Below are 23,462 nucleotides of genomic sequence, written 5' to 3'. Positions count from 1 at the left end.
ACACAAAGTGAAAGTGGACGGCTACTTACACATCACCACAACAAAGACATTAGGTACAGATCTGAGAGTATAAACAGTTACTGATCATGACAGCTATAGTTCAAATCCTATTTAAACATATTAAAAAAATATCCATTTAAGACTAAATTTTTATGACTTTCATATTATATTCCATGTTTGATAATACTTCAATTGTGAAATTGAGAAAGGAAATGGGGAATGTGTCAAAGCGACAACAATTCGACCATAGAGCAGACAACCGCCGAAGGCCACCAATGGGTCTTCCATGTAGCGAGAAACTCCCGCACCCGTAGGTGTCCTTCAGCTGGCCCCTTAAAAAATATGTATACTAGTACAGTGATAATGGACGTCATACTAAACTCCGAATTATACACAAGAAACTAAAATTAAAAATCATACAAGACTAACAAAGGCCAGAGGCTCCTGACTTGGGACAGGCGCAAAATTGCGGCGGGGTTAAACATGTTTATGAGATCTCAACTCTCCCCCTATACCTCTAGCCAATGTAGAAAGGTAAACGCATAACAATACGCACATTTAAATTCAGTTCAAGATAAGTCCGAGTCCGATGTCAGAAGATGTAACAAAAGAAAATAAATAAAATGACAATAATACATAAATAACAACAGACTACTAGCAGTTAACTGACATGCCAGCTCCAGACCTCAAATAAACTGATTGAAAGATTATGTCTTCATCATATGAATATCAGGTACAACCCCTCCCGTTAGGGGTTTAGTATCATACTATCATGAAATATATGAGAAGAACATAACCCGTACCTACTATGTGAAAAATTAAATATGTCTAAGTTACGACTATCTTATAATCAAGTTACGGCTATCATAAAACACAAAATTCTTGGAGTTACGATGATCTTCCTTAAGTTTTCAATGGCTATTATCTCGGTAACAAAATCACATATGATATTAAGAACACACACATACAACAATACCGTACAGACCAACCTAGCGGCTGAGAAATTATTTAAAACGTCGCGTGTACACACGCGGAGAAATTACAAACAGACGATTTTACCTCTTTACATGTAGCCTCCGCCATGTTGGGATCACCGTCACTGCAATAACGATGATCAGTTTAACACCAGTGATTGTTGGCTCCGAACGTACACGATGCGAAATATTCAAAAATTACGTAACAGTAACCCGTTTGTTTATGATATCGCTATATCATAAGTGGCGTTTATGGCGAACCAGTATATATAAACACTCGTTGCACTGTAAAGTATTTTGTTAACATTCCAACGGAACGTATTTTTTAAAAATCTCATTCTACTTTAAATTTTATTCATTTTGGTCCTTTTAATTCGTTTAATTTTATGGAAGTTTTTTCTTGCATGTAGAGGTGTGGAACTCTTACTTTGATTCACAGTCTACTGCAATTACGTTGTCCTGACCAATTCCAAGTAACATGGCAGCTTTATTGATAGAAAAATGACTCTGAAAAAATACTGATTAATAAACTTAAAACGAAATAATTAATGATAAATTAAGCCCCAAAAGTCTATTTTTTACAATAAAAACTAAAAATATTTGTGACTGGACACACTAATTGACTATTTGATATCATTACAGTTTCTTCCACTTCCCAAATATTTCACGACATTTTGTGGCCAATCTTAAGCCAACCTTATTGTGCCTATTCTTTGTTTTAAATGTTTAATTAGTAAATACAGATACCATATGATTTTGATCCAGTTGACTTTCTAATGTTTTAGTTGTTACCATTAGGTTAAGAGCTGCAAGCAAAACACACCAGTTTTCGGCTTTGTTACAACTTTAAAATTTATTTCAAACGAAAGTTCGAGTGACCAGGACTTGATGTCCGATAAAAAATTCATCTGACAAGATTATTTTTTTTGGCAGTGTTAACCACTTTGAACTTTTCTAAAACTTTGTGTCAACATTATTATCTTGTAGTCGGAACTCAAAAAGATCAACTCCAATTTGAGGATCCCAATCAGTTTAAAACTGCGGAATGCAATACCTTTTTTAGATGTTTTATGTTGGTAGGGATAAACCTTTGTACTTCCACTAAATTGTTAACTAGTTTAACCAGTAGTTAGGAAAATTCAATACATCTGGAATTGTATGGTCTATTACAAAACCTGTTTTTTATATTTGAAAGAAATTTTTATGCAATACATAGATGTCAGGTTAGCGATACATACTCCTTGCAGTATTAGTTAACTATATTTATTATCTTATCTTTCCACGGGGGCATATCTTTCCATGAGGGCATATCTTTCATGGTAAACATATATTTGTCTTAAATGTATTATAGTTTAATTAATTAATTTAATATAGAATGTTAGCTTGGAAAAGTAGATTATTTACTGATTGACTTCAATCTGATTGCTGAGTTTTATCCTTGCTAGAATTACATTGTGATGGATAGCTGTAATGTAAGTCAAAATAAAATATTTGACGTCGTTAAAAAGACATTAACACAGGACTGATTATTCACACTTGTGTGTTTTGATAAATGAACAAATTCTTGTTCGTCTCAATTAATTCGGCGCATTGAAAATGTTTGATTCTTTTAATCCTCATTCTAATTTTTTTTTTAAAGAAGTTTTTCTAGGAAATTGCTTCGGCGGCATAAAATCATTGAAGATTTAATTACTTTTAACAATGAAATATGGATTATAAGCAGTTACAGTGTGAGTTGAATGAAGGCGTACAGTTATATTCCTTACTTGTATCTTTGGTAACCTATTTTTACCTGTTCGGATGTGAAAATAACTATATCTCCTTTACTTGACATCCCTGTATATTTTACACTTGGAAATCGTTTGTGTCTAGCTGTCAACATACCATAAAGGTTAGAGATAGCACCTCCTAAAATACGTTGAAAATAAAAAAATAAAAATTTATTCAAAGACATATTATTAGAGATAGCTCCTCCCAAAAGACTTAAGCAATAAGAAAACATTCAAAGACGTACCACAAAACAAACTATTTATCGAGAAAGAAGTTTCCTTGCACTTTGTCCATTTGCAAAACCATAAAAAGGCAAGAAAAACAATAGCACTTGTACTGGTTCTATTTGCACATAATCAGATTTGTAGTTCGTGAAATCTTCAACCTCCTGTATTAGTAAACACACTTTTCTGATTGGAAAAGAATGGTCTATTTTTTATGCAGGACATTTGCTTGTTTTTTTTTATGGTTTTAAATTTAATCGTGCAATCGGTAATTCTCTGTGTAATTAGGTCTTTCCACTTTTCTGTGGAAAGACCTATTGTTTTTCTTCTGATTATTTTTTTTTTCTTCCGCCGTATTTTGTTCTTGCGATAAATATTTGTTTCGCAATATGTCGCTTAGATATTTGGTATATGATATCGAACAGTTTATGCGCTTTTGAAATTTACCCGGCGTAACCGAATACTTTTCTTTGTAGGAGTTATCTCCCCAAACACTGTTTTCCTTGTGATCACGACTCCTTCGCAACCGTAAAAAATTACGACAAATTTATTTTATAAAATTGCTCGTTATATCCTTCGCATGATTTGTCCAATTTCGACCGAAGCAATATGAACGCTCCATATGAGAGTTATTTCCCCTTTTGTATTTGAAATTTTGAAATGTATTTTAAACTGGAACACCATAAGTGATAGAGACCTAGGATCTTTTGATTTGAGGTCCTTGGTCCAAATAAATGAAAATTAGGTCAAGGTCAAAGGTCAAGGTCATATTCTAATTTTTTAATTAGGCTTATTTCCACTCATTTCCAGAAACCGTATAAGATATCGACAAATTATTTTGACTAAATTGTTAGTTGCGACATGTCGTAACTTAATAATTTTAGTTGAAAGGGTGCGTAGACAATGAATGGGAGTTTTTGCCCCTATTATATCTAAAATTATGTGTAAAGTGATATAACTTATTAACCATACGTATTAGAGACCTAGGGTCTTTTGATTTGATATCCTCAGTTTGTGACCTTCAAATTGAGGTCAAGGTCATAGGTTAATTTGACGTTCTAGATTTTGACCTTTGCTTTAAATTCATATCTATACATCATAAAGACATATGAACTGACATTTTAGACTGATTTTAATATTTTAATATCAAAATAGATATAAACTGGTGGAAAGACCTTCAATTGTTCTCTGAACAATTGGTTTTTAATTTTGTTCAATATTTCTTCTCTGAGTTTTATTTTTAACAATATATTTTTGTCTGTAAAAATGGATTTGTCTATAATCCCTTTTTTACAAATAATTTGTAATACCCTCTTTTATACTTTTTAAACTGATATCACTGATTCTCTTACCAGGAGCAAACATTCCTTCCCCATCATACCAACCGATATAGCCTAACATTTTCGTTAGAACAGTATCCTCTATGAGGGTGAATACAGGAGCAACTTCGTAGGTGAACCTTAGTAAAAACAGTATTTATCAATATAGCAATTTTACAGATATGTGCTTTATGTGAACACGTAGAACCACATTTTGCAAAGACCAGACAGTTATATAATAAAACAATCGTAAATATGTAAATATATATGACAAAATGTATTTAACAATGATTTAATGTGACAACATTTCTTTCAAGTGAGTAATTATAAAATTGATGACAATGTCCGTAAAGTGAAAAGGAAGATCCTAGAAATTATTTCATATCTCTGAACAGGTTATTTATACCTTTACTTTTCGGTGTCCTTGGTGTAGCCATCTATCTCGGGTAGCTACTTTGAAATATAGTGTTCGTTACAATAAAAACCCAAACAACAAGAGTAATGATGATTTTGATAACAAAAACGAGAATGAACGAATTGGATAATAACTCAACGTTTCTGCTTTTTTTTTTTAAAAAGATATAAGATTTTATATTCAACATACATGTTCGTGTCAGCCACCGACGTTAACATATCTCCAGCTATACCAACAATATCTAATCCAGTAGACAGCTGGTTAAGAAACCGAGGATGTCCTGTAATGTAATATTGTACATGCTAAAATGTAAATTGTCGACATTTCTATTGGGGAAAAAAACTTTGCGACCTTCTTTGTCGGCCTCTTCTTTTTTCCATTTGATTCAGAGTTTTTTCAGACACTTGTCAGATTTAAGAATAGTAAAGAAGATTTATCATTTTATTTCACATTCACAGATAGTGATGATGTTATTTTGATTAACAATCCAAAGTTTCTGATTGGGTTTCATTGGTAAATCCTCAAGAACTAAAAATTAAAGAAACAACAGACACTTCCTCATTTTTAGACTTGAACTTTATATGACATAAGATATACAAGAGCGTGCAGCTGCAGCTATGGGTTAATTGATATTCGTTGGGTACCAACTTTCATTGATTTCGTGGGTACAGAGAAGACTTTGCCAAACAAAAAAAAAGAATTTGAAAAATATTTACGAAAAGGCATGTTTGACTCAATCCAACAAAATTGGAACCTACATGTACGATAATAAATGAATCCACAGTATTCAGACTTTGTAAAACGTCACCAATGTCTGAGAAAAATGTTGATGAATCAGAATAATGTCAAAGAACGTTTCGTCCTTTTTCTAAAACGGTTCATCGGAAGATATCAATACATTGTTGATAAATATTCCGTCAACTTCACAAATAGTACACGATGGTCTTGCAAAATATGTTCTGGATACATACGATGTTTATCATCTTAATAACGTGTTAAAGTGTTCTTTTATTTGTCTTTGTAAATTTTTACCTTTCCTGTTTGATCAATTTTGTGGTAATAAACCTTTGACGTGGCTCGGTACTTGTACATTGCTTTTGGTCATTTATGGAACGGAACGGCCTGGAATTTTATTTATTAATAAGGTATCCATAAGGAGCATCTATCAAAATTTCGAAAAATCTTTTAAAGAAAAAAAAACCCTATAGATTTCTCTGTTTACGGGTTTCAATATACAGATGGCACCATTGTATACTAAATCTCATCTTCACATGTAAAACGAGTATAACATCGGAAAATATTCTGTAGATGTACATTCATGTCTTGATAAATGATCATGAATGTGAGGCATTTGACAGTCAAGACAAAACAAGTTACTCCTTTCATTCATTATGATATCGAAAAAGATAGACTTCCCGTCGTCCAATCCGACAATGTTTCGTTCTGTTCCGTTCCTAAAAGTTCAAATTGCTCCCATGCAGGGATTGGTACTTAACATAATCGAATGCAACATATATTTATGTGAAAGACAGTACGATTCAGTATTTTGTCTTACACCTCTTTGTAAAATTGAGTGGTAAGTGTTTTAGATATGCATTCAATAACAGGACCAATAATTTATATGAAATAGGCAAGTCAGACAAAAAGTATAACTCCTTTCATTCGTTATTATATCTAAGAAAACAAGACATCCCGTCGTCCTTTCCGACGATGATTAGACACATTGATTCTGGTTTTAACTTTGTTATTCCGTTCCGCAAAGTAACAGTAATTGTTGTTTAACGGAATTGAACGGAAACAGACATCCTTTTAAAAGTGAAATAATGTATAACATCGGAAAAAAATATATCCTGCAGATGTACATTCATGTCCTGATAAATCATCATAAATTTGAAGCATTTGCAAGTCAGAGAACTTAGTTTTACTACGTCATACTTTGAACGACAAAATTATTTCATGTCTACCTGTGCGAATTTCAAACGCGCAATTTTACACCAGTACCCATACCCTCCTTCCTTGATGGGTGCATTTTACATAGACAAATATAATCGTATAATATAATCAAAATGAGGATGTTAATTTGATGTATGCCTTTTTGTGCTTCTTCGTTACATTTGTTGTTTTTATAGTGATTAAGATGATAACACAATGTTGACTGCTGTACCCCTATTTTTGACATTTTTACCTATTATGTCTGTTTGTTTTGTTCACGCATCGGTGACTATATAATGGAATTTGATGCGACTGTCATACAAGTGAGAGGTTTAGCTAGCTATAAAAGCAGGTTCAATCCACCATTTTCTACATTTGAAAATGCCTGTACCAAGTCAGGAATATGACAGTTCTTGTCCATTCGTTTTTGATGCGTTTTGTTATTTGATTTTGCCATGTGATTATGGACTTTCCGAATTGATTTTCCTCTGAGTTCAGTATTTTTGTGATTTTACTTTTTTCATTGATTTTGATAATTATTTAAGATAACAGACCTCCCGTCGTCTTTCCGACAATGATTAGAAACATCGATTGTGATTTAAACAATTTCAATTTTTTATTCCGTTCCGAATCGAACTGAAACAGATATCTTTAATATTATAAAAGCAGTGTGATAAAAAACAAATGCCCGACACCTCTTTTTTTGGCACGAGTGGTAAGTCTTTAGGTAGCCTTTTCAACCTGATCAATAATTATGAATTATCAACGCAAATGCAGGTTAGAGAAAAAGTCTAACTTCTTCCATTCGTAAATGTTTCTAGAAAGAGAGGACTTCCGCCAACCGTTCCGACGATAACTAGAAACACCGATCATCATTTTCATAGCAAATCACAAACAAATATTTGTCCAGCAATTATTAAAATCATTTGTTTTTACATACAATGTAGTTCCGCATCTTCTGGCATTGTCAATAAAGTTCCATGACGTTTTGATTATAGATGTTTATGTTTCAAAATATCTTTTTACTTGAATTACCATGTGTTTACTTTATTTGATTCGTGTACAAGTTGCGATTCTGTACATGTTATAACTAGAACAATTCAAAAATACAAGTACATAAGTACCTCGTACAAAATATTACGTAAAAGAGGTTTTTTAACTTGTACAAAATTTGATAATAAAGATATTTTTCTATTACTAACACAAGTCAGTTACCACAATAATATTTTCATAATTTGTTTATTTTTCAAAACATCAAAATGATATTCGACTCATGCAATGATCTTATTAATTATGCAAACATGATAATTTTGATGTCTAAAACTTACATCAGTTATGCCAGATGGAAAAATATGTTGAAGAGTAGATTCAATATTTCCAAAGTTAATTATGATTAAGCGTGGTCTACTAAAAACCATTTTCTCTCTCTCGCTTTTATCATAGAGTATGCATAGGATACCTTGCTTTTAAATTTTGCATGATAAAAAAGGGGGTATAATCCAACATTTTAGTGCACTGTTCTTAAAATATCAGTTGAACCATTTAACTTCTTTGTGTCATAGGGGAAACGCATTTTAAGAATATTCAACAAATTAACGTGCCACTGCTGTAGGCAATGGTAGACTGCATAAAACATGCATTCACCCGACATAAGCCGTGAATCAAAGAAATTATTTCTGAAAACTTTTTGATCATTGTGCACTAATCGAAAAACTTTCCGAGCTTTTGATTATTGTTTTTTACTATTCTATAAATTTCGCCAACATAAGCCGTGAATCAAAGAAATTATTTCTGAAAACGTTTTGATCATTGTGCACTAAGCGAAAAACTTTCCGAGCTTTTGATTATTGTTCTTTACTATTCTATAAATTTCGTATCCTCTGCTTTATTTGAATTTATTTTCAAATTTTGTAAAAGTTTAACCTATTTTTCAGCAATATTTTGTACATGTTTTAACATGCACTGGGTACTTTTGTACATGTTATAACTTGTATTTTTGCATTGAACAAATTATAACATGGACAATACATTTGTAAATGTTATAAATAAAGGCAACAGTAGTATACCGCTGTTTGAAAGTCATAAATCGATTGAGAGAAAACAAAACAAACTATAACTGAGATAAACACATCAACTATAAGAAGAAAACAACGAAACAACAGAAACAATGAAGTGCAACAAAACACCAAAACAACTATGCAACACACACTGAAACGAACTATAAGATAACAACTGCCATTTTCCTGACTTGGTACAGGACATTTTAAGAGAAAAATGGTGGGTTGAACCTGGTTTTGCAGCTAGCCAAACCTCGCGCTTTTATGACAATGTTAAATATAGTACCAAAATGACAACAATACATGACAGGACCACAGTAAAAACAAACGCATGAACAACCAGGACAGAGACACAAACAATCAAGAACCATAATAGTACATGTCGACATGCCAATAGCCATCAAAAGGCACTAGGCTTATAACCCAATACACCACACGTGCTTTAAGTCTAAACAAGACGCACCATTGACGCTAAGATCAAAACAGCAAAGAAAGAAAAAAAGTTTAAAGCCGAAGAGCACCGATGACCCAAATTCTAAAAAGTGGTGCCAAATACCACTAAGGTTTTCCTGAGATACTTTTGTACATGTTATAACATATACCAAAAATCACAACTTGTACAATACATGTACTCTAAACCAAGTCAGTTTATTTCTGATTACGTTATAGGCCAGGAGAGCTTTAGCTATCATTTGTCTGTTGTCTTTGAAAGATCAGTTGACAATCTAGCTGTCTATATATAAAGTCATAACAATTATGAATACATATTTATTCTCATAGGATTTTGTCTAATGCTTTGTCCGTTTCTGTGTGTGTTACATTTTAATGTTGTGTCGTTGTTCTCCTCTTATATTTAATGCGTTTCCCTCAGTTTTAGTTTGTTACCCCGATTTTGTTTTTTGTCCATGGATTTATGAGTTTTGAACAGCGGTATACTACTGTTGCCTTTATTTACCGGATACATGTGTATGAAAAAGGATCGATATGGGGCAATAGCACGAAGACATTAACGAATCACCCAATGCATTAAAAGTACAAAAAGACATTTAAACGCCAATTTTAGGCAATAAATTTTGGCTATTTCGGGGCGACCAGTGTCTATTAGTGAAGGGAGCTAGAATGCCTGGAGAAAACCACCGACCTTCGAGGTTGGAGTCAAGTGTCCCCATAAGGGCGAGGTTCGAACACACAACATCAATGTTAGTGATTATAGTAGTAAAACGATCAAGACCACTCGACCACGAGCCAACCAAGAGTGCTCAAGAAGTTTATAACCCTCAAATAAAGGCAACAGTAGTATACCGCTGTTCAAACTCATAAATCCATGGACAAAAAACAAAATCGGGGTAACAAACTAAAACTGAGGGAAACGCATTAAATATAAGAGGAGAACAACGACACAAGACTACAATGTAACACACACAGAAACGGACCAAGCATCAGACAAAATCAAATTGAGAATGGAAATGGGGAATGTGCCAAAGAGACAACAACCCGACCATAGAAAAAAACATTGCTTTCTATACAATAGGGGGTTATAATACAGTTGAATATATAGGTATAAGAAGATGTGGTATGAGTGCCTATGAGCCCACTTTCCATCCAAATCACAATTTGAAAAAAAACCATTATAGGTCAAAGTACGGTCTTCAACACGAAGCCTAGGCTCATATCGAACATCTAGCTATAAAGGGCTCCAAAAATTACTAGTGTTAAACCATTCAAACAGGAAAACCAACGGTCTAATCTTTATACAAAACAAGTTTATAAAAAAATGTTGACTGCTGTATCCCTATTTTCCTGACATTTTTACTGAGTATGTATGTTTGTTTAGTTCACACATTGTTTTCTATATTATGGATTTATATGCGACTCTTATACAAGTAAGAGGCTAGTTATAAAACCAGGTTTAATATACTATGTTCAATAAACGAAAATGCCTGTACAAATTTAGGAATATGACAGTTGTTATCCAGGCGGGTAATATGTTTGATTTTTTGATATTGTCATTTGATAAGGGACTTTCCGATTTGAATTTTCCTCAGAGTTCGTTTTTTTTTGTTATTTTACTTTTTATCACTCAAATAATAAAACACAGACAAAAACACCTCCTTAATATACGATGCTACATCCAGGGAAATGAATATTAACCTGAATGAATAAATTAAAGATAACAAATTTTAGGAAAATACGGACTTTACCGATGTGTTTAGTAGTTAATGGTAAAGTACAAAAGGTACTGGATAAACCAAATATTGGTAACCAACAACGCAATTGAAACCATTGATAACAATAAAACTACTACCACTAATAAAAATGATAATTTACCCGTTTTAACACAGTATTTAAGAGTTTCTTTACAGTCGCTTAGTACTTCCTCCAAACTCTTTGGGTCCTTGTCAATTATCAGACAATGCTCCATTATCTCTTTCAACTGATGGGGATGATGAAAGTCGAGTACTTTGGAAGTACGTTTGTGTTCCAATTGTAAGTAGTTATCTAACAACCTGACCAGTTCATTTAGGAATCGATTGCGTAACTCTCCAGTTTTATCTGCTTCAATATCTAAATCAAACAAAAGAAGAACGATTGTAGACGAATATTCGAAATCTTTTATTATACCACCTTTTTGTTGGAATAGTTATATCTAATTTTCGCTACTTACACAAAATGTATGTGACCCTCCAGATATTTTACTTAGGTATCGTCTACATGTAAATACTATAAATATACACTGTCAACGCTGTTTAAGCAGATATGGATATTACAAATAATTATTGATTGGTTATAGAAATATGGAAACTTTTTCCTTCCCTTAGTAATAATAATAACCTTCTATATTGATAAAATCACCAGGATTAAAATTATGAACGCCAAACACGCGTTTTGTCTCCAATTATTAGATACACATTGAGGGCGTAAGCCCAAATAGATGTATCTAGTTTACACAAATATAATAGCATAGTCAATGCATGATATACTTTCATAAATTGTTACTTGGATGGATAGTTGTCTCATTGGCACTTATACCACATCTTCCTATATATATAGCTTGCTATAATCTAGGAGGGAGTCTGGCATCGAACTATTCATATGTTACTGAAAAACACGATACACAGTTTTATAAAAGAATTGAATGCTTCTTTTTGTAATTTCATTGGGGTGTAAAAGCGTTGACCGAAGTACATTTCGTTTCCGCGCTTTATTTTAAAAATGTGCGCACGGTCAACGCTTTTACAACCCTATGAAGTTAAAAAAAGAAGCAATCAATACTTATAATTACACTTTTTAGCTAGGATCATGAAAACACGATTTTTATAAAGTTTTTATTTAATTTACCTGTGCATTTTATTGTGGGACCTCGTGTCATCATGAATGATAAGTTTTATTGTGTAATGCAGTTTCTTAAGGAATATCGCGAGATTACAGAGTAGCCAATCAGAATTACGTATTATTATGAAATATACATCTAATGTAATTATTTCACGATATATTGGTGAAAGTATTAAATACACCTTGAGGGCATAATAAGACGTTGCTTCGATATGCTTCTTATGATAGAACACATGGAAAAAACAAGAGTTGCAATATTATTTATTGGCGACCTACATTTGCAGGGATTTGAAAATGACAAGCATTACATTTGTGCCGAGAAATCGTATAACACTTGCGCGAATTTACCTGTAGTTTACCGGAGTTTTTTTTACCTGTAATTTGATTTTTCGATAATGTTTTGAACATAAATTGGCGATCATGTCACATCTTCCTATTTCATCAATTGATAAACATATATAAAACAAATCTACATTTGTTTGTATAAACATTGAACAGCAATTAATTTATGTAAAATAAAAGTTTTGAATAAATAACAGTGAATTTCATGAAAAAGGACATTCAAAGTACATATATATAGTCATGAAGAAAACGCAGTTTACATACAAAAGATATCATTTCGGGAATCATCTACATATGAGTTCTTGTATGGTACTTGTATTCTTAAAAAATAGATAGAATTAAGATATATTTCACCAGTCTGAAATTTCAGAAATTGTTGAATGGTTAGTTTCTCTTTGTCTGTACGTTTAACAAGGGTTGGTTATATTTTTAAATTTTAATACAAGTAGTCGCCTGAATTTTTAATCTCAACGAATGTGTAAATGGCTGGATGAACTGATCATTGTAATGGCTATGTAAATACTCTAGCCCATTGTTGTAACGCGTTGTTTCTTCATTTCTTGTGTGCATCTCTAGGAAATGTCTCCATGCCTTAATTAAGATTATATACGGAAAGTAAATCCATCAGGAATCAATGATTTTTTCCCTTTATTTGACTCAGTGATAATAAAGTCCAATATGCTAGTGGACTTTGAAACTTGTATATGGGTGAACAATTGGTACGTACAGCTTAATCATTAACCAGAAATCTGACAACGATGTTCAGTAGTTATCGTTTGTTAATGTGGTTTCTCGTTTTTTAAATAGATTACTAGACAGTTGGTTTTCCCGTTTGAATAATTTTACACTAGTAATTTTTTGGACCTTTAATAGCTTGCTCTGCGGTGTGAGCCTAGGCACTGTGTTGAAGACCGTACTTTGACCTACAGTGGTTTACTCTTATAAATTGTGACTTGGATGGGGAGTTGTCTCATTGGCACTCGTACCATATCTTCTTATATATATGTAAGATGGCAGTTCAAATTATTTTCTATTTTTTTTTAAATTATATTTAATAAATTTATGTAGTTACTTTTCAACAGGTAAATTTCGCACAAACGTAATGCGTTCTTGTCGCGCAAACGTGGATTATTTTCGCGCAACTGTAGGACGAATATGCACAAACGTAACGCACCGTTATTTACATACCGATCATATTGTATTTCAATTAAATTGTGTATGATTTCAAGGAGCTGAGGCAAGGAGCAAAAGTAAAATCAAACTAAACAATCATGAAAAACGGACCACTTTAATTTTTTACAACTTTTTTTTGCTTTTTATATTACTGTATTTCAAATTCTAAATGAGATTATACATGCAAGAATCAACATTTTTCGAAGATTTATTCCCGTTACCATTTATTATTGACTGTTTTATAGCATTGTTAAAAAATATGTATGGCTAGAAAAGAGGTATATTTTTAAGTAAAAGCTAGTGCGATAATGGATTTTTATTTATATCCTATAATCAAAGAACTGATATATATATAAAAAATGCTATGATAAAGCAACATGTTTTAACCTAATACTAACACAATATACATTGTACGGCTTAAGGAATATATTTTCTTTACACCGTACAGAAACATATTTCTAGAAAATATGCTAATTCTATATACAGGGACCACGTGCACAGTTAATGCATAGAGCAAGTGCTCTACATACATACGAGTCATTTAGAAGTCGAACAAAGATATAAAAAACAGAGCCAGTGACGTTTCTACTTTTTTGTTTATTCATATATTATATAAAACTTAGTTTTATAGACTTAGTGTTTCATTGAACACAATATGAAATAAGGAAAATCAAGCGATTTGGTGTCGTACATTATTAAATCATCTTTTGAATACTAATGATGATTGTGCAATCAGTGACTAAATCATTCTTTTTTATAAAAAGGTGTAGAAATTTCGACCTAAATGTGTTGATCTTTGGTTATCTATAAAATTGAAAATGGAAATGGGGAACGTGTCAAAGAGACAACAACCCGACCATAGAAAAAACAACAGCAGAAGGTCACTAACAGGTCTTCAATGTAGCGAGACATTCCCGCACCCGGAGGCGTCCTTCAGCTGGCCCCTAAACAAATATATACTAGTTCAGTGATAATGAACGCCATACTAATTTCCAAATTGTACACAAGAAACTAAAATTAAAAAAATATACAAGACTAACAAAGGCCAGAGGCTCCTGACTTGGGACAGGCGCAAAAATGCGGCGGGGTTAAACATGTTTATGAGATCTCAACCCTCCCCCTATACCTCTAGCCAATGTAGAAAAGTAAATGCATAACAATACGCACATTTAAAATTCAATTCAAGAGAAGTCCGAGTCTGATGTCAGAAGATGTAACCAAAGAAAATAAACAAAATGACAATAATACATAAATAGCAACAGACTACTAGCAGTTAACTGACATGCCAGCTCCAGACTTCAATTAAACTGATTGAAAGATTATGATTTGATCATATGAATATCAGGCACAATCCTTCCCGTTAGAGGTTTAGTATCATACCATCATAACATATATGAGGAGAACATAACCCGTGTCATGCCAACAACTGTTTTTTTAATAAATGTGTTTAGTTCCGATGCAAAGACCCTATAAGTGAATCAATATTAACGCCAAAATATACACTGTTTTTAAGTAATATTACCTTTTGTAAAGTATTTTTCCAAATCTGTCCAGTCTATATTTTGTTCAAAACTTTTTGATCTGTTTATTCTCTCTCGACTTTCTTTTGACTGGACCAAATTCCCAGTCTCTGTGTTTTCCATAACTGTATTACGAAATCTTTTTTTTACTTTTTCCCATAAATCTGAGGCCATATTCCTGGAAAAAGACACTGTTGATAGTGGTATTTTTTTCTTCTCACTCATACATAATAAGTTGACACCTTTGACATTCTAAAGATACTTTTTCAAAAGCCAACACCAATCAAAGTACTGAATAAACTCATCATAGATACCAGAATTGATTTTGTATTTACGCCAGACGTACCTACAAAAAACTCATCAGTGACGCGCGAATCCAAAAAAGTTTAAAAAGACCAAATAAAAGTACGAAGTTGAAGAGCATTGAGGACCAATATTCCTAAAAGTTTTGCTAAATACAGCTAAGGTAATTTATTTCTGAGGAAGAAAGGCCTTAATATTTTAAAAGGACAATAACAATCAAAACCAAGGAGTAAACAAAGACTCACAAAACCAAAGGACATTTACATCAACAGTTATAATAATAATTAACAAACAACACGAACTCCACAAAAAACCGGGAGTGAAATCAGGTGCTCAGGAAGAGTAAGCATTTCCTGCACCGTATACGGCACCCGTCGTGTTATTTCTTTGTTCAGTTCGGTAATGATGTAAGGTTCTTATGACTGAGGAAGAATTCTCTGAAGAATATCAGATATGATTTCTGACACACTTTTGTCATAATGGCCAATCAGCTCATGATGGCGACCGTAAAATTTCTTGAGTGATGACCTTAATTTGATTAGTTCATAGCACTGTCTAAGCAACTTTTGAGAAAGCTGTATTCCTCGTTCAACAAAATCAACGTACTTTGAGCTAGCTCTAGAGTAACGTATCAATTGAGACACATATACTCCATATTCTGGTGCCGCTGGGATGTTGCTACACAGAAATGGAAAGTTGACTATAGGAAAATTAAAATCATCGCGTTTGTCATAAATTTTGGTATTCAACCTACCATCAGTAGTCATTTCGAGAAAAAGGTCTAAATATGAAGCAGATTTATCTGTGTCGGTAGTATCTTTAATTTCAAGTTCACTTGGATATATTAAAGGTAAGTGATCACTGAGTCTATTATTATTACGAGACAGTACATCGTCAATATACCGAAAGGTGAAATTAAAAGTCTGGGCTAAATTAGAAAGTTTTGTAAATAGTTAATTTATAAATATTACCAAATCAATGATAATTAATGTCAGTACATCACAGAAGTGCTGACTACTGGGCTGGTGATACCTCGGGGAATTAAAACTCAACCAGCAGTACTAGTGTCATCGACCCAGTGGTTGTAAATAACCTCATCATAGATACAAGGATTAATTTGAAGTATTGAACATAAGATGTCCGCAAGTTCTTGTGGATGGTCAAACGCACTTTTTTTTTTTTTTTATAAAAATCACATCTCTGTACCTGAAAACTGAGGTTAAAGTAGACATATATATTTTTTCTGAGACAATTTTGTGCTTGGATGATATATAAATGACAGGAAATTCAACCTCACCGTAATAACTATTGTATTGTAGTACACTGGTTTGTTGTTATATATTATAGTGATATAACTGTTACATGTATATATAATTTTCATCAATTTGTAAACAATCTATTCTACTATTCTAATAATAGTGCATTGCAAGTGCTGATAGAGAGGAAGAACCGATAACTCTGCATAGGAGATTGCTGCAAAACGTTCTTGACATATTATTCCGCATGCGTTAACAATGGTTTTCGGTACGTATGGTACGTGTGCATATATATTATTAATGATTTTTTACTTATATATATATATATGTTTCTAACGACAAAACATTTTCATATTAATAATTTATATTTTAAACAAAAATATTTTTTCTGTACTCCTTGAAGAAATGAATTTATAACAAGCGATTAGGAATGTTATTTTGCACTCCATTATGTCCGCGTATTGATCTGTTTAAAGATAGGTTACCAGTCAAACACGAAAGTTACGTAGGTGAAAATCTTGTCGGCAACAATACATCGGAATGCCCTCACGGTCATTGCGATTTAAAAACAACTAACATAAAAAAAAAACCACAACATGTGTCTTAGACTGAAATATTTATTAGGACACTTTCAACTTCCCATGGATAAAGACATCATTAACAGTCAAAGAGAAAAACATGACATTTTGCAATACCAATTATTGATAACCCAATCCATGTTTATACAGATGAATATAATATTTAAACATTTAAATAAGTAACAGTGCTGAACCTTTCACAATAAGTGTATCTTCCTCTAAGTTCAGTATTTTTGTGATTTTACTTTTTACAACATTGATAAGTTTACTCTCATTGAATGTAAATTTACAGGCCCAGTAAACAACATCACTGTAGACATTAGCAAGTTCTATCCCATATGGAATAAATTTTACAAGTACAGGCAGACTTCCGAACTAAATCGTTGTATTTATGGAAGAATTTAGTAAAGATTTAAGAAATTTGTCCTTGACTAAATAATTTACTAGTAATACATAGATTTCGTTCTTTGAAATCTTAAAACGTCACGCATACACATCATAGCGAATAATTTTGGATATGTAAATACCGTAAGAAGTTGCCAAATGCTATCTAAATATGTGGGGTAGGACAAACTCTTCTTGTTTATTCGTTTTTTAGACTTTTATATAATTTCTCTGTGTGCCTTTTCCCAATTACCTCGTAAAAAGACAGTTTTCAAATCGAATTCTAAAATGGTATTCCGAATTTACTTAATATTATGACAATCGTTTTGTATGTAAGGATAGTTTTCGTATGTTTACATATAATTTATATCTAAAATTCTGTTCTCCGTTAGATTGTGTTGACTACGTGATATAGATACAATGGATAAGCGTTGATTCTTGAAAAAGAAACCATGAGCCCGGAGTGAGTTTAAATAATGAATATTATCTGTTTATACAAAATAAGTTCTATTCGGACACATTTCTATTAAAATTAAAAATTGAAATAGGGAATGTGTCAAATGGACAATTACCCGACAAAGAAGATACATATAGTGCATATAATAAGTGTGTTTCCGAAATTTTTTAACACGAAGCCTAATTCTAGGCACATAACGATTTTCTAGCAAAGGAATTTGCGAATTAACATTTGTAAAATTATGTAGTAATACAGATGAAATCATATTATATTAATTTATAAAACAATAATGGACAAAAAGAATGTAATCATTTTTATTACAAACATTAGGAATAAAAAAAGAAGATGTGGTATGATTGTCAATGAGACAACTCTTCACATGAGACCAAAATAACACCGAAATTAACAACTATAGGTCACCGTACGGCCTTTAACAATGAACAAAGCCCATACCGCATAGTCAGCTATAAAAGGCCCCGAAATGACAATGTAAAACAATTCAAACGAGAAAACTAACGGCTTATTTATGTAAAAATTGAACAAAAAAAACACTGAATTACAGCTAGGCTCCTGACTTGGGACAGGCAAATACAAACAGAATGTTGCGGGGTTAAAAATGTTAGCGGGATCCCAACCCCCTTAACCTGGGACAGGGGTAAAACAGTACAACATAAGAACGAACTGTAAAAATCAGTTGAAAAAGGCTTAACTCATCAGATGGACAGAAATACAAGGGGACGTGGAATAGCCAACATTAATCCGATTATAAACGACCAAATTCGCTTTTATTACACAAAATATCCACAATAACATACAAAACAAGAACAAAAACTGGAAAACCAGACATTATGGACAACAAAGAGAATTCAGGGATTCGAATAGTGTATGTTGAACCGATGTTTATCATATATTCATTTATATATATAAAATAAACATATAAATCATAACCAATTGGTAGCCCAGAGGTTTCATCGATATGTTGAAGTCAGTAATATTTAACAGAATTCATGGACGGGTTCGATTCCCAGTGAAGGCATACAGAAATTACAAAAATTAAAGGTAAGTTTTTAAAATAATTCCGTTTGTGAACAGAAATCAGTAAATTAGTCAATTCAACCTTAAAGATATTAGACACACAAAGGAAACAATAGAATATAATCTGGTGAGTCCATTTCAGCGACGGATTTAGGAAGCGTTGATTCTAGAAAAAGAATTCACGGTAAATGAAGAGGCTGACGTCAGCACAATGGTTTAATTGTACAGTTATAATATTGAACTTGTGATACCTATGACTTATCACATGACTATCAATAGATCTTCTGAACATATAATAGAAAACCTCAGAGATGTCGAACATTCACTGCAGAGGATAATTTGATTTCAAATCTAGAATTAAAAAAGCGATCATCAGTTCACTAAAATTTTATTTTAAAAAAAGCCAGTTGTTTTTTACTCAATTTTGAATGAAATGTTCAAGTCCAGTCCAAATATCTAATTATTTATCTAAAAATAAATCAGTGGTATCTTAAATACAGGAAGTTCCACAAAAAATGGTATACAGATATACACAATGTTATAAAGACTTAAATGTCGTCTAACTATATATTATGCTGTAATGCCGACAAAATGTTTTCAATGTGGCCTTGACCAGCTTTTGTAGCACCTGCCGCTACATTCCAAGTCTAATGGGAAAAGGGGGGGGGGGGTGCTAGAACGTCCTTGTTAGAAAACAGTGTCAACTAAAATATAATAGATACGTAAAATTTTTTTTTTTAGCATTGCATATATGGTTTGTGTAGTTTAACGAAATCCTTGACTAAATAATTTACTAGTAATACATAGATTTCGTTCTTTGAAATCTAAAAACGTCATGCATACACATCATAGCGAATAATTTTGGATATGTAAATACCGTAAGAAGTTGCCGAATTCTATCTACATATATATGTGGGGTAGAACAAACTCTTCTTGTATATTCGTTGTCCGAGTTACAGACATTACATTTCGGAGAAACGTTACTATAATTTCGCCTTTTTTTATTATCTTTAGTAGGAAGAGCATTCTGCACAACTCTATGAATAAACTCTTGCTGGTAATTCTTTTCATATTTCTAATATTACACCATATATCTGTGAAATCGACATAGCTGTACTTTATTTCAATTTTATGTTTATGATTATCAATTTCAACAATTTTCTTATAAATATGTTTTGGGGTTTAAACTATGTAGGTCAATTTTAATCTTATAATTCATTAAGAGAGCTTTTAATTTTGTGTAAACTCTTGGTAAGATCATCGTGTGTTTGTTATTATTATTTCCTAATTCTAAATTATTTTCCCTTAATGTATAATCTAAGTAATGTATCATAAAACATGTCCAAACATATGTATTTCCTTGTAAGCAAATTGTTACTCTTTGAAGAAGCATGGCATCTATTTTCAGATTTATATTTGGTATTTGTTGTCCACCTCTATTATAAATGTGTGATAAAGACTTTCTATTTATATATTCCGAATGACACCTCCCCCCCCCAAAAAAAAAGATAGTATAAATATATCTATTTATTTGTGTGATATATTGAGGTAAAGGGACACAACTCTAGCAACAAATAAGATTTTTTAACAATAAGTTTATGTTTAAAATTTAGCTTTCTTTTTTCCCATTTATCTACTGTATTTTTTATACTATGGATAATTGGTAGCAAACTTTTACTTTTACTTTCCTTACCAAACCAAATTTCTAGTGTTTTAACGCTCCCCTTAGTTAAAAGCTTTAAACAAGTGTCTTCTTCTGGGGCATTACAAATATTTAATATTCAGTTTTGTTTTTATTTATTTTTATTACCAAATTTTTCGAAGTCATTCATAATAGTTTTCAAAAGAAAAGGTTAGGTTACAACCGGGGATGTTCGGACACCTTTATAGAAACAGGCTCCGAAAGTGGTTTTCCGTTGTCAGAATGTGTAAATTTTTTTGTCACATTTTTGTGGGCATATTATAGTTATGATTTATTCCTCTTTTGTTATAATATCACTTATCAACAGTTAAAAAAATGCATATCCACGGGTAAAACCACCTGTGGGGAACTTCGGACAGTTTCGGGAATGTTCGGACATTGTTTCGGGTAAGTTCGGACGATAATGACATGGCTATGTCAGCCCGTTGGTTTATAGAATGTTAGGAATTTTAACGATCTTATTATGCTTATATAGTTTTGGAACAATGTGTCAATAGTGTATATCAGTTATCCAGGCAACTAAAATATTATATTGAATATACTAAGCTGCTGCTCTTTGACATCTGACGTGAAATATCATTGGTATTGTTGATGCATTTCGTAATTTTTTACTGAATAATTCCTGTTGTTGGTAGGCACTGGCTACGGTTACATTGAAATGTAACAATTATTAAAATAAAAATATTGTTACATCGAGGACTAATTGCCGGAATGCAGGCATGGTATGGAACTGATTAATTACGGAATAAACAATAAGATTGAGGGGGGAGGATCTTATTCGGGACTCTGGGATCGGGTGTTTTTAAGCTCGGGATTTCGGGATTGACCATTTCAGGATATCTGTTTTAAATTTATTTAAAGTTGGGATTCCGGGATCAGGACCCCTCCTACCCTCCCTCAATATTTGGGTCAACGATTGGTTGTCTACTCTCAAACAGTGATATATTTAATATATATATATATATAAATATTTCAGATTTTAAAGTAATTAATGTAATACTGCAGCTTACATATTGACATTAAGCACACTTTTATCGTCAAGAATGTCCAATGTAAACAGTGTACAGTGATATTGGTGGAAGATATTTTTATTTATGTTGTGAACTCCATTACTCAGAAGAGGTGTGTCTACATTGGCAGAATATATACAATGTATTACAGATTACAGTTTATACTGTGTGTTGTTGTTACAGGAAAGACTTCAATGTACGATTGGACTATTATATATATGTATATAAATAAAACCTTTAATGTGTAACGGGAGTCGAAGTTTCCACTGGCTTCGTTTTCCCGTTGTCTACCCAAGTTCTGGGATATTGGACAAAGTACGTAAAACTACGTAAATATAAACAAGATGTTTATTTGAAGACATACATTATGATTGAACATACGATTACATGAATAAATATACTAAAATACGGTGGTGGCTAGTCTACTTGTCCTTATAAAGTTCCATATTTGAAAGCCAAACGGTATGAGCGTCTGCTCATTTCAAATCCTTCGTGTAGACTGCCCCGAACCCGGTGAGTGACGTCATACTTATAGTTCCTATGGACAACGAGCCCGGCCGGGCACGTGCCAGAACAGGAAGTCCCGACAAGGATAATTTCATGGCCGGTCTCGGAAGAAAGAGTTACGGAACTATAAGTCATACTAAAGTTAACCAATTTCCCCAAATAAATAGAATATAGACAAGTAAACAAAGTGACCACCATTACACTCCCCCTCTCTTAAGACATAATGTGCCCACACATTATTCCAAAGATCGGTGAGATATATACTTACCAATATTTAGAATACAGACAGATATTTTTAGCAACAAATTAATCAATTTACTGTTAATGTCAATAAATAATTTGAAAAATAGTTCAAGATATTCGGTCATTCACTTAATGTTCAAAAGTCACAAATACATGTACATCACGCGACATCATCACGGAGTAAGGAATCCAATTATAAAGTTTGATCGGAGCATCCAGGCACACATCTTGTCCAAGGTTCACCGTATAGAACGCCACATGCGGGGTGTCGGCTATGTTTGACATGGGGTGGCAATTTTGAAGCGACGAAAAAGTAACAAGGTAAGTTCAAGCATCAACATTTCTTATTTCTAGAACTCTCAGTACCATATAATGTATTGCACGGAAGGAACCGCAACAAAATCTATTTCCTGAAAGCAGAAGCAGTCGTTTTCAGTGCTCAGTTTTCTCAAACACCTCGCCCTAGTTTTCCGTGTTGCAGATTCTGAGGCTTTATATGCAAATTTCGGTATAAAAATCTACTTTACACAGCCATCCCCCGTATCATTTATATAGAATTGTATTCCTCTCATTGACTTATACCAAATACCAGTTTCTTAGTTAAAATTAATTGGTTTTAAAACTGTTATTCATCAAAATATAAAGTGTCGCTCGGGGTGTCAGATTTTGCGTCGCAAGGGGTAGAGGCTTGTCATAAAAAATAATATTAGTCTTCATATGATACATTTTATTTCATTCACATCTACTTTACCATGACAAAACAAGGATTTTTCATTTTGCCTGTTTTTGGTCTTATAAAATATATGCTTTTGATTTCATTCACATCTACTTTACCATGACAAAATAAGGGTTTTTCATTTTGCCTGTTTTTGGTCTTATAATAGTTATCAAAGGTACCAGGATTATAATTTAGTACGCTAGACGTGCG

General features: G+C 32.6%; 1 protein-coding gene across 1 annotated transcript in view; it reads right to left on the bottom strand.

Annotated features, from left to right (window-relative positions):
* Nucleotides 1-23,462, bottom strand: part of LOC139510157 (glutamate decarboxylase 1-like) — a 164,704-nt gene that overhangs the window by 97,449 nt on the left and 43,793 nt on the right. The window contains exons 4-9 of the mRNA XM_071296502.1: nt 15,062-15,237; nt 11,020-11,256; nt 4,892-4,982; nt 4,321-4,427; nt 2,767-2,882; nt 1,402-1,481 (exon numbers count right to left, since the gene is read on the bottom strand). Coding sequence (XP_071152603.1) covers nt 1,402-1,481; nt 2,767-2,882; nt 4,321-4,427; nt 4,892-4,982; nt 11,020-11,256; nt 15,062-15,233 — 803 coding nt within the window. The 5' untranslated portion in view covers nt 15,234-15,237. The remainder of the gene's footprint in view (nt 1-1,401; nt 1,482-2,766; nt 2,883-4,320; nt 4,428-4,891; nt 4,983-11,019; nt 11,257-15,061; nt 15,238-23,462) is intronic.

The sequence above is a fragment of the Mytilus edulis genome, chromosome 2, assembly GCF_963676685.1.
Source record: "Mytilus edulis chromosome 2, xbMytEdul2.2, whole genome shotgun sequence".
Lineage (NCBI taxonomy): Eukaryota > Metazoa > Mollusca > Bivalvia > Mytilida > Mytilidae > Mytilus > Mytilus edulis.
This window is presented reverse-complemented; position numbering and strand designations above follow the sequence as displayed.